General features: G+C 40.9%; 1 protein-coding gene across 5 annotated transcripts; it reads right to left on the bottom strand.

Moving 5' to 3' along the window:
* Positions 1–1,085: 1,085 nt before the first annotated feature.
* LOC111255377 (mRNA (2'-O-methyladenosine-N(6)-)-methyltransferase-like) lies at positions 1,086–8,024 on the bottom strand. Of its 5 annotated transcripts, none has more exons than XM_086991777.1 (8): positions 7,681–8,024; positions 6,711–6,998; positions 5,186–5,473; positions 4,049–4,913; positions 3,490–3,683; positions 2,850–3,085; positions 2,508–2,673; positions 1,086–2,096 (listed from the first exon to the last, which is right to left on the bottom strand). In XM_086991777.1, exons 2-8 carry the CDS (start codon positions 6,849–6,851, stop codon positions 1,737–1,739), a joined length of 2,250 nt encoding a protein of 749 aa, XP_086847903.1. In that variant the 5' UTR covers positions 6,852–6,998; positions 7,681–8,024; the 3' UTR covers positions 1,086–1,736. The 5 variants fall into 5 exon arrangements, with proteins under 5 accessions (XP_086847903.1, XP_022673021.1, XP_022673025.1 ...); XM_022817286.2 differs by having other exon boundaries at positions 7,697–8,024; XM_022817290.2 differs by having other exon boundaries at positions 7,867–8,024.
* Between the last annotated feature and the right edge of the window lie 5,139 nt (positions 8,025–13,163).

Below are 13,163 nucleotides of genomic sequence, written 5' to 3'. Positions count from 1 at the left end.
CTTACCTTCCACACTGTCTGTCTAATATATATATATATATATATACATCGTGGAATATTTTTTCCGGATGTTTGGCTGCTTGTGATGCACAGAACAATTCAATCGTTATTTGTATTGTTGTTGTTACCGGTAACGCCGACTGGAATAGTTCAAAGTCGCCAAATTCCTCGTTCGTTTTATCGTTTTTTTAATTTGATCGAAATTTTAAGTATGTCTTGGTTGGTGTTCCAGAGTATCCAGCGCGTGTGCGTGCTGAGTGAGAGTTTTCAAGGAGCATAGGGAGCTTCCAATGGATGAAAACCAGTCAGTGATTACAGTTGTCGACGGACGGCGTAATTTTTAGTTATTTTCGGCACAAACCATTGGGTAGTCATGTAACGTTAACTACGTCTCTATCGTTGACATATGACTACCTCATGGCTGATGTGTGCTAATTAACAAAAATGTGATCGGCCAAGGTAAACTTGACGGAAGTTGACACCCTATTTAATTAACTCATCTGGTGAAAATAACAGTTTGGCCCCTTGTTCTGTCTTTGCCGATTTTCGCATATGCTGAATATCGGTAATTCTCTCTCACATGTTTTGCTCTATTCTATATTTATAGTTATGTATTCACGTATATTCATTTCTATGAACCCTCGGATTTAAAGACGAAGTGGTTACGAATCAGGTTCGATAGAGCTTCAGAGCTTAACAGTACCATTGAAGATACTTACCAACCAAGAATCTAATTTCGCCATTTTCCAGTACAATTTCTAACACTAGGAAAACACTAAAAGAGAAAGCAGGTTTTCTTACCTCCAATACTCAAACACGTAGTTGCTACGTTCACAAATCCCAAGGTTCATGTTTACTTTCCCATTATCTATGTATACATATATAGATTTATATATCGTTTCTAAATTTGACGGAAGTTCTCGAATAGATTTTTACAGGCCATTTAGTACAGAATACATGAAATGGAAAAACTGCAAAAGAGCGTCCGTGTCGATCAAGAAAAGATAAAAGATTTGAAAGAAAGATTGTGTAAAGAAAGGCATCGTAATTATTACTTCCGTCGTGACAATGATGAGACCCGTTAACTGCTGATCGATCAGACACGAAGTCCTTTAATGATAACGAGACACCAGTCATCAACTTTCTAGCCGCTCTCTACATATAGCCCTCTCACACGAATTGAGCTTTCGTTCTTCACGACTTATTTTTTCAATTTCATCTATGAAAACGGGCTCAATTAGAGATGTTGAAGACAATGACTCGTTGTCGTCAAATCATCCTCCAAAGTCTTCCAGTTTTTTTTAATCTAGCGTCATGTCATGTTATGTCTATTTTTTGCTATTCACCCTGGGAAAGACCAGGATACGTCTGTTTCTTCCATCTTTATACAATGACATATGTTTAGTTTTTTTTGACAACCGCTATTTTTTTGTATGGGCGACACCGTACCCGTTCGTTGCATTAACTTTGCGTAGTCATACGTGACAATAAAGAGACACACTCGTTTAGATTTCAGCTGTCACGCTATCATGCTTGGAGCACTATCTAGTAGGCTGTACTTTGTCTAGAATATCTTATTGTCTTAGATGCCTATGCACATGCTCATTTTTCCTAATTAATCTTACCAATATACAGGTAGCAAATCTCTTGAAAACATTTTTGTCAAAAAGCCGAATCACATCCAGTAGGGAGTACGTGCACTGTGAGCGTATTATATTTCTCCTTCTTTCTGCTTTTCTAAATCTTTTTAACCGGCTGTGGCGGATTCACCATAACCGGTATATGACTTTCTTCTCTGAGAGAATCTAGACCCAGCTTAAACGAATCCCGCAGTGCTTCGATTCTCTCCGGCGTTGGGCCCCAGTGAGCATACCCGGCGTCGTTTTGTAAAAAATAGATGTCCATGCCAAAGTTCGGCTTGAATAGTATGTCCGCTCGGCTGATCATATGTTGAAAGCCATGACGCAATTCGTACTCAAACGCAGATAATGAGATCTGCTCTCGTTTGTAGCGTGATGACTGCAGTAGGTTCAAAGCCTGCTCGGAGGAGTCTGACAGCGGCTCCGACAACGTAAAGATGATAAATGACAACGGATCCTGCAAGTGTAAGGAAAACCGTATGAAGAAATCTTAGTTAGTTATGAATTATCCAAAGCGGGAAATAAGGCGCCAAAAAACATCCAGATACATATAGCATGTTGACGTGAGCATCCGACACTATTTATTAATGAAAGGTGGTCAACACAAGCACTTTCCAAAAAACCGCCAATAGATTGGCTATCCTGCTATATTGGTTTCCGACTACATACTACGTACTTGGCTGAGTAAAAAATATAAGAACGTGTATTTTCTTAAGGGGTCGGTGTCGATAGGCAGATCCCTTGACAGCTATAAGAGAACGTAATACACAAATACATAACAACGAAACACCACTACAAAAAAGTGAAAATGCAAATAAAATTCAACGTTATATTGCAGTTACCAGCAAAGAATCTAAATTTATTTTACCTGCGATTGAGAAAGGAGTTTCTCAACGTGTCGCACGCTGTCCATAAGTAGCTCTTCAACATCCGGAGGATGCAACTGTATAGAGCCGCACAATGGCTGCAGCTTGAGAAAGTCACCGCGCGAACCGAAGAAACCATCGGTGTCAGCGAACGGTGAACAGTATTGCCTATAAAATCAGAAGTACTCAATGTTACCACTAATACAGATACGACATATCGCTTAATAGAGTAACCCACACTATTTGTATAGTGCAACACATTTCTATAAAAATAATTAAACTCGCGTTCATGGATAAATGACCTAAGCTAAAAAACTACGAACCGCTTCTGCTAAAACACCTACTTGAAATAGCAGTTGAGTGGTGACGAAAATCCCTCGAAGGTCACTCCAAAATGTTTGTGAAGACATCCCATGACCGAGCTTGGCAACGAGCAATGCAGTAAATGAACCGTGCACTGAGGGTCGACATTTTGACCCAACGAAAATAGCGAATGATAACGTTTAATCATCGAGTAAACACGAGATAGGAAAAACTCGAATTTTCTGTCATCTCCGCAGCTGACACGGTAAAGCTGCTCCTAAGGGTCATTGGCACGTAAAGTAAAAAAAAAAAAACAATGACGGAGTTACTGCAGTTTTACACAAGATCCTATTTAAGAAAAGAAAAAGTCATAAGCACAAATAAAATTATGCGATCATATAGAAAAAAACACGTATTCCTCTATAGAATTCTTCAACAATCATAACTAACAGCACACCATACATATCGATGAGGCTGGTATCATGCGAAATGGCACGAAACGGCGTTATATTTATAGACACCTGAGCTCACAAACCTGGCTGAACTTTGAAAGAAAATTTAACTAATGATATATTGTTACGCTTCAATAAATGATCTATTTGAATTTTCATATCATTATCTCACTGTGTATGTTCTAAGTTTTGGCTAGTGAAAAACCATTGTGGATTTCCTGGTACTAACGAGTTTTTGAAAGTAGAGCGTGCCGAGTCGGGTAACCTCTCCTTTATACTTGAGCATCGTGGCCGGGTAACTTTCGCGGGTATCATAGCAAATTTCGACACATGGAGTTAGGGACTTTGGGTAGCATAAAGCGAGTTGCACCGGATAGCAGTGGACACGCTTCGGGTTCGTTACTCTCAGTGGCGCAGTTAGTTCTACAACAAAAAAAAAGCGAGTAAGTGGCCGCAAATTTCTAACTCGAAAGATCCCAAGGAATACTTTTCTTGCACAACTTTAATCGAGTTCAAAGTGAATCAAATGTACGTTTATCCACGTCAAATTTACTCACGTCACATCATATAGCATCTAGCACACATATAGCATCACATAACATAAAAAATAACGATGGTCATCAAAAATTGTTTGAGATCTTTCTGTTTAATTTGCACCTAGTCCATTACGCTTACCAACACAAAAGCTAGTGTCTCGTTTTTTACTACTAAGCAGATCACGCGACACTACACGGGACACTTTACATACGACATGTGTGTTTATTCGGCTCTTTAGTTCTTCTTCTTACCTTCGATACCGTGTGCATTAAGAGCTTGCCAGTGTTTTGAATGAATCTTTTTGGCGTAATCCGAGCTGAGGCTGTAGATCTTGCTGCATATGCTTTCAACAGATGTGCGAGCCACCTGGTTAAGGTGAGGCTGACACTGCTTCCGTAAGTGGTTAAGACGTTCGGCATGGTCGTCATAGGTGGCGTTAACGGTTCGCCGTAGCCAGCTGAACGCGTCTTCCACGTTCCACTTCACGACTTTCCGGCTTTCAGGGCTGGCGTTACGTGACTCGATCATTTTCTTCGCCGCCTCTGCGTAACGTGCTAGCTGCTTTCGTGCGTCCCCTGGAAATTTCGGTTTTACTAGCTTGATAGGAATGTCCGCCATTATTTCGCGGTACATCAGTTGCGAAATTTCCGGTGAACATTGAGACGGGAAAACTGGCTCGCTGCCACGATCCACCGTCTTGCGTTCGACAAGCCAGCGAATGAAGCAGTCTCGTGGACACTCAATACCTTCACGCGAATGGCACATCTCCCCAAATTGCTGCTTGAGCTTATGAAGCAACACCGCCCGGAAGACCTCAATCTCAGGCAGGGGGGGAGGTAGACTGGAAGGTGGCCTTTCCACCATCATAATATTAGACCCGACTTCAAGATCGAACGGACCGTTTAGCCAGTTCTGTGCGCCGCTGCTCTTTTTCGCTGAACTTTCGCCCTCAAGTGAGGCATGTCGCTTCTGTGGGCTTGGGTGCGGTCCAGGATGAACAGGATGAGCGTGACTGTGGGGCATCGGATGGTGCGGACTGCCCGTTTGGTGCGGAGGAGTAGGCGGCATATCTGAAGATGGTCCAGAAATGCCTAACGGATCTGTGAGTGGGTCGTACTGTAGACAACAGCAAAAGCAACAAAACAGAGCCAAGCACGCCCTATTAGTGCACTGTTCAGCTTAACTTACAGCTGCCGGAGTTGCCATTCGAAATATACTCCGTTACTCTATGTCAGTTCTTACGCTAAATGTAAACTACATAGAATATATAGTTACTATATGGGGCGCAGGATTATTCAGTATTAAATCGCTTGAGTTTAGAACTATGGTGGAACCTTCCGGTAACCCCTGCTTTGCTAACTGTAATAACTGTTACGACAAGTACTTACACCACTGCTGCTGCCTGGCATTGGTGGCATCTCCCAAAGGCTTTCATTGGTAACTTTGTTAAAGAAATAGAAACGGTTCTCCCGTTTCGAGAAAAACTTGCGCCATCCTTGATTGAGCAGTTCGGGGGGCAAATCGTGAGCAGGATCCTGTCCCAAACTACCCGGCGCAGCCTGTCCTGAAGCTTGCTGATGTCCGTGTGCCTGCGACCATCCCGGCTCTTTCCGTTCGCTTGGCGGTGGAGTCAAATATGGATGCCCCACAGTAGCCTCTTTTCCTGCTGACGGTAACTAGAAATTAGGTAAAACAACAAGAGAACAAACCATGTACGACAAAAAAATGTTAGTTATCAAAAAAATCAATAGATAAACTAAGTGATTATGTCATACCTGCGCTATACCAGTGTTTGTTATCATTTTAGCTTTACAGGTCAAAACGCTGAGTGAGTATTAGTAGATTCACCCTTCGCATATATAAAAGCAGATTGCAGATATAAGATATTGGAAAAGCGTAGCTTTTTCCAATTCAATAATTTTTAGAGCGAATTATTTTCTATATCATAAATCGTATGACAGCTAGCTACTTGTCTTACAAGCATCATTAACTAACTCTGTCGACAGATTTAACACTTTCCTATACATTTGAAACAGTTAGATGTTTTATATATTTAGTACAAAAATGGTTACTATATTTCTCTAGACGTTATTACCCAAATTTCAAATGGCTCGATTCCGCCATAGCGACATCGCCAGCAGTCGCCCCGCATCACATTGTTTACATACCAGCAAACAATAATATTTGACTGAGCGTCACTGCGCGTTTCCATCTCGATCTGGACAGTGATGATGATCGTAATAGTGACGACCATCATTAAGAACTAACGCAATACTCAGGGAATGCTAAAGAGGGAGAAGGAGCGAGAAGAACGACTGAGCAGGCAGGTGGCCCATGAAAGTGGCGATCATATGACGATGTTAATTTGAACTAAGCGCCAAGTCCCAATGGGGAGAGGGCAGCATACGCAGCAGTAGCACACAATCGGACAGCTTGGACCGATCCAACACACAACACACGTCATCCAAGGTCAGCATTGGCGCCGTCGATGGTTCACTGCTGCTGCTGCCACGGCCGCACTCTCCGGACTCCGGACTCGACCATCAACCACAGCTCCCGCTGCTGCTGCTGCTGCTGCTGCTGCAACGACAGCTAGTGTCGACGATACGATAGGTGGCAGCAGGAGCAACAGTAGGTAAGAAGCGGACAGATGAATCTTGCAAAACTCCTTTTTCTTCCCCTAATATAGCGCACAGTTTCTGTACAATGTCGCTAGCAGCTAATTGTATAGTACGATAGAGTCATTATCGCATAGCATCTCACTGCTGGTAAGTAGAGATGCGCTGTCACCACCTAACTTCTGACCAATATAGGTTCCTGAGAGAAACCGCCCTATACTGTATGGAAGTATCAACAGCGGCATGTTACCAAGGTAACGTGCACGTATATTTGCTTGACGATTACTTGACCTACCTGAGTGGGGGTGTTCATACCCCAGGGGTCATCGTGCACAAGCGGTTTGGGATCGGGACCTGTTATAGCGCCGCTTGCAGCAGCTCTCTTCAGCTCCAGCTGATGAGAGTTGAACAGCGATTGAAAGCGGGCGTCTGACATACTTTCTGTTGAGCTCCGGTCCAGTCGGACTCGTCACCAACAGTCTGGGATCTCTTTGTTGTCTGGGGATATCCTGGCTGTCAATAGCCTTCGAATTAGACATGAGAGCAAGCGACAATTCACGCACAGTCATACATCCCGGGAGTCCTGCAATAGCACACATACGAGCATTAGTATCTCGACATAATACCGGCAATATTACGCGATATTATTACACTATCGCTAAGCGATCTAGTTATGCAGCACGGACAGCGACTTTTTGTTGCCGTAAGATCACCATGTTTGCATGAAGCGTCGACTAATACACGATAGGTTGGTTAAACGATATCAGTTTCAGTCAGCCCATGCCAGCGACGGTCACTATCGAGCAGCGTTACCGTATTATCCTTACTACTACTATCGGGATGATGATGATTTTGACGGTTATTGTCACTATTATTATTGTTATCATCAACAGCAGCCTCTTTGCGCAGTGAGCCTGACGTACACGTTTATAGATGTCGCTTCGAACACGTACGAATCATTAACGTATACTCTAAACACCTTTCTCATATTAATGTACCATAACAATATTAAACGACAGATGGACACTTGGGTGGTACTACGTCGAAACACCTTATATAGCAAGCTCGTACAGCGCGCTGCGATGAGAACTGAGGCTACCGTCGCACTGAGGACAGCATAAGTTGAAGTGCAGATTAGGGCCAATAAAATCCGATTAGCGATCATGATAGAACGGAAGAAAAACAGGGGATTTAGTAATAAGGAACAAACGAAGCTGCGAATGAACGATATGGAAAACATTAGACGAGATGATCAGCGACTTAACTCCGTTTCTATCCTACCGAGATTCATTGGCTTGGCTGGGTAGACAGGCTATTCAGTCAGTGGCGCAATGAACACTACCGCTGGTGTCACACTAGTCGGTCGGTATTCACACACGGGAAACAACTCAAGAAAGTTGCCAACCCCATTTAGTCCCCGCTAATTGCCCCAGCTGGCAATTATCTCGCACCTGACGTCCACCGAGAGGCTCGCGTTGACAGGACGTCAAGCCGGTAGGTGACTGACTGAGCTGGTCGTCTTGTTGATAAACAATCACACGAGCCGATGGCGTTCAGGAAGGCGGCGACGCAGACCACCCGACAGCAGCCATTTTCAACCAGCACTAGCACTAAAGGCAGCTTGTTGAGCGGACCCAGTAGCGTCGCTGCTAGCGCCATCTAGGAGGGACTCCACTGGTCATGTGACGTGCGCAACGTGTCCGGCAGTGCATTCGCGCGAAGTTTGAATCCTCTTCATGTCTATCTATCGGGTCAGATACCATATATCTATTGATACAAATCGGTAAGTAGCCGTATCTGCATCGACGGTACATATTACTATATATGCGAAAATTTATATTTGCCGCTTTAAAGTGAAGCGTGTGTGCAGACTAGTGAAGTAATGTTATAGCGCCGTGCTCTTTACATAGCACTTTACATAACCATGGCTAGTGTATAACGTATACTTGCTCTGCGAAATATTAGCCTTTTTAGAATCTAATTTATTATTATTATTATTATTATTATTATGATATTAATTTGTTTGAATAAGCTGAAAGCGTCTGAAAGGAACACGCGTTTGAAGCATCTCTCTTTTTGTTACGTCTTTTTACATGCAAATATAATAAAAATGGTAACTATTGTATGGTAAAATAATTTTTTCCATCGACGTAAATGGTTTGCCTGACACGTATGCATCTTATATTTGCGTAAAATTTATGTGAAAGACTACCCTATAGAAAATTGATTAAGCACGCGGGACTAATCGGAGCTTCTCCAGAAAACATTGATATCCTATGTACTGTCGATGCTTCGAGGAATTGCTGTTGAGCAAAATTTTGTCACTAGATCGTATGTGAAAGATTAGGAATCGCGCACAACGCCTTGGTGCCCTTTTGTGTCCACTTTAGCGTTATAGCCGCATAAATGGTGATGATTTTGAATGCTGCCCTGTGTAACAATGACGACGCTAAAAAAGTCTAGATTGGATTTAAAATGTTTTCATTATGCCCACCAATATGGGCATAGTAGTCGCTCACTTCGAACGGAGCCATTGCCTCGCTCTTCGCGATTCTTAATTAGTAATATAGCTCGTTATGGTTTTGGATTCTATTAAATATACGCGATGGCCAATGAGTTTGCCTTAAAATAAATCTCGAAGTGGGCATTTGTCCACGACTGATAAAAATAACTTTGATGATTGAATGCAGCATTCAAGTCGATTTATAAACGCACAAATTATTTGCTTTTACTTTTGCTTGATATTTTAACACTTAACGTCTGATCGATTGACACAGACTGCGTTATTAGTTCTAAATTCTGTGTCATGCTGAAAACAAATCTGCCCTACCAGTCTGATCTAGTCACTCAAAACCTAGGTTGACCCTTACCGTAAGCTGTATCAGTTTTCATAACCATTATAAAATGAGGCAACCACCTTTCGCTTGCAATATTTCAGTAAACATGCGATCCACTAAGCCAGTTGTCCCGCTCAACCATTACGTGACCACCTCCCAGTTTCGTCAAAAATTTCGCAAAGAATTTAGAAATTCATCGAAAGTTGCATTATGCATCTCTTTTTTATCTGAACTGTCACATTCGGCATTATGAATGATGTTCTGTCAAGGAGTGTGCAGTAAGAATAGTTGAAAGGTTTTTTTTACGAGTGACTAGTTCGTCCTGATTACCAGTCCACAATATCCTGGTATTTTTAAAAGAAAGTAACTGCGATAATCAGAACATTGGAAAGATTAATTAGAACTTATTTTTTCTATTCATTATTTTTCTGCATGCGGAATGCTGCATGGAATGCGAGCATATACTTGAGGCAGCTTGTATCACTATAAGTAATCTAATTCAATAGAAAAACGATTCCAAACTATGCTTTCATAATAATTGTGTTGCTGATTTTGCCAGCATAATATTAACTATCTGGGATGTTATCTGGTATTTCTCCTTTTGTAAACATTTTCATTGCATTTGAGGCGACAATAACACCCACTGCTCAACATTACATTGTACCGAATAGTGAAAACGGTCAAAGTATTTCCCGCTTTGGGTCTCCACGAAAATCCGTTTGCAATTGAATACTTGAGCTGTTTGAATTTAGCGATACGGACCACAGGTCTCGTAACTAACGTGTCTTATATATGATCAAATTAATACTTATCATTCTTTTCGTGTTGAATTCGTAGGTAACTTACACTTACTTAGCTTACTTTGTGTCGTAAGCTTACAAAATGCGACATTTTCTGCTATTAAATATGGATCGCAGGGGTTTTTTGTTAGAACTCGTTATACTTCCTTTTGCCGTCAGTCATTGGTGTAGATCTTATCGTCTGTCGTCGAGCCCAGTTACTGCATACTTAGCTCTATGAGGAAATACTTAGAAAGAACACTGTGTTTGGAAATTAAATAATGTCGGACGTTATTATAGATTTGGGATTTAGAGAAAACAATCCTGACCGCGAGAGGGAACATAACAAACAAAGATAATTTGCTTAACACACATAGTGTCTTTTATGTAAGGCTTATGTAGCAATGGCGAGTGTGGTTGGTTCACGAGGAACAGGTGTGCCGTGATGAGTCCGAAGTGCTCCCAAAAGACGTAGCAGCCAACGAAAACTAGCATTGATTGTTTTTAATTACATACATTTATGCACCATGTGGTAGCACCTCGACACAACTAATGGCTCTTTGTTATACTCAGAGCTTCCAGGGCCAATTCTAAGCCAAAAGTGACTGGAGTTCCATCGGATGAAGTTATAAGATCGAACTGTCGCTTCAGATCACAGCCCAGATATGAAACAACACTTCTATAACAATACGTACTTAGACAACAAGGATTGTTTCGCGTGCTCGCGTATGCAATAACACCCGCAATCAGCAGTTGCTGCTATAAAGAACAAATTTGGTCATTAAAATTTAAAATACGTTACAAGTATTTAAATAATACTTTATTTTCTTACTAGATGACTCGTAAACTCTGTATTTAATGCATTATAAAAAAAAAGAACTAACGTTGCTTGCTTTGTTTTTCTATGTGAATTCAATGTGAAACTGATGCGGATTTTACACCTAGATCAGAAAGGCCATGTAGGATTAACTACACGTACATACTGCTTTACAATGTTAGAACAGTACCGGGCAGCGCTATTAGTTCATCAGTATATCTATTCGCACGTGCTTAATCGCTGCGGACGGATTACTGTGCAAACCTGCTTACTGCGAACAACTATGATTGCACGTTATACCTTCGGCTAGAATCAGCTTAGAGCTTTTATAAGCCAGCAGCATCTCCGTAAGCCCAATCTAAAATTAAAAAAAAAAAGTCATTACTACACGATTTGGAAATAGACGTACAGTTGTAGCCTGCAGGCCATCCTTTTCCTTCCTTTCAGCGTCCCCTGGCCTAGGTATGGCAAAAGCCTTGCTGAAGTTAATCCTACGACTTGATTCAATGCCATCTACGCAGTACGATTCCAGTATCGCTAAACAAATATGGTTGTAGCAGGTTACCTGTCTCAAAATCAAATATTCAATTTTATCCTGTCTTGTATCTCTATCGAACTAGACTTGTCTGAAGTACTTGTCTGAGTAAGGCCGAGACGCATCGCGATCTAGCACCTGAATTACTAGTATCTATAAAACACAAGCGTTAAACTTAGTATATCTAATTATACAACTGGTCTCATTGGTAGATATTGTCTACAAACGATTTCAACGATACTGTCAACACTAACCAAACTTCAGAATTACATTAGACCTTATCTGCTTACAGCCGGATTAAACGTCCTTCAAGATTCGTTTTTCTAATAGAAGTCGAACAATTATTCATCAGATTTCGACAGTAATATTGCTATCCACTCTTTTCCTGTTTTAAATTAGATTTCGTCTATTTAAACTCTGAGATTATTTCTTCCCATGATGATACCAAGGTGAATATCGGAACCATGTAAGTGTATTCGTCTTCAGGGTTTAAGCTATATATAGCAGGGTATAAAGGGTAAAAGCAGGGCATACCTCATGTTTTTGTCTCATCTATTATTAGAAGTTTCGTCTGCACATGGTAAACGTATTTTATGATGAACGCCAAAAAGGAGTAAATTTACAAAACTAGTTGCAAGTGTAAAATCATTATATACTTTTTACTAAAATGTGCCTTGACATCCAGCATATATGACCAATTCATTTTCAGCGGCTTCACTATTTTTTCAATAAAATACAGCCTGAATGCTGGTTACGCTATTTGTTATTTACGGGCTGCGATCCTTTAACCGTCCTGCATAGTGTTTGTACCTTTTGAAAAAATCCCGGTAGCAGATTTCCGTGTCTTACAGATTAGACATCCTACTACATAATCGTTCCGGAGCATCAGATGCTGTTACTGGATAGTTACTAGAAGCATCTATTATATCATCATAAAATCTTTTGTAGCGAATCGTGCATTTAAGCCATGCGTCCGCTTGTCGTCAACATGCAAGGTAAAAAAGAACCTGCGGATACAATGTTAGAACTGTGTATTTTATATCGGTACATTATACTACTTTACCATAAGATCTTAATTTATGTAGAAATACTTCTAGCCAACCTATTGGTTGCTGTCCTAGACTCCGGTCAAATGCAACAGGTATTCTACTTTAAACCCATCCGTCACTGTTTTTGCTTGGCACCGTCACTGATCATGATCTGGTAACGTTAGTTAGGTTTTCGATATGGAATGTCATCTTCATGTCTTTTTGTAAAATAGTATTTCTTGGAGACGAAAAAGACCCTAAGGACCTAACCGCTGATTTCATGTCATATTCCTTCGCACCCGGGGAGAACTCTTAATTAATTTGTGCATGGTTTGACTTCTCTAAAAGTTTGTAAATCTTACTGCACGTAATGCTCCACGGGGCCCCTTTATGTTACTCGATAGGAACACTTTACGTTCTGCATAATAATTCATGTAATGGGTAAAATTCACAGAAATCGTCCAAGATGTATTTTTATATATTCATTGAAGACATTTAATTATAGCTAATTACCAATTTAGGCGCCTGTTTCTAGGATGAACATTTTGAAGGACATAATTAACCCTTTACGCTAAATTCTTCGTAGAAAAATTTTTTATCATAGTTAAATGCTTTCATAGATTTTCTCTAGTGCTAAACTGATTACGCCAAAAGCCCTTTACTAATGAAAATTCTACAAACTGCTATAAGACCCATAAAACGTGGGTAACTTTGTTTAGCGCACGTGCGCATTTGAACTGTCTTATTGTCAA

Source organism: Varroa destructor, unplaced genomic scaffold (genome assembly GCF_002443255.2).
Source record: "Varroa destructor unplaced genomic scaffold, Vdes_3.0 BEIS01000001.1, whole genome shotgun sequence".
Classification (NCBI taxonomy): Eukaryota; Metazoa; Arthropoda; class Arachnida; order Mesostigmata; family Varroidae; genus Varroa; species Varroa destructor.
Note: the sequence above shows the minus strand (reverse complement) of the source record. Positions and strands in the feature narration are given on the sequence as shown.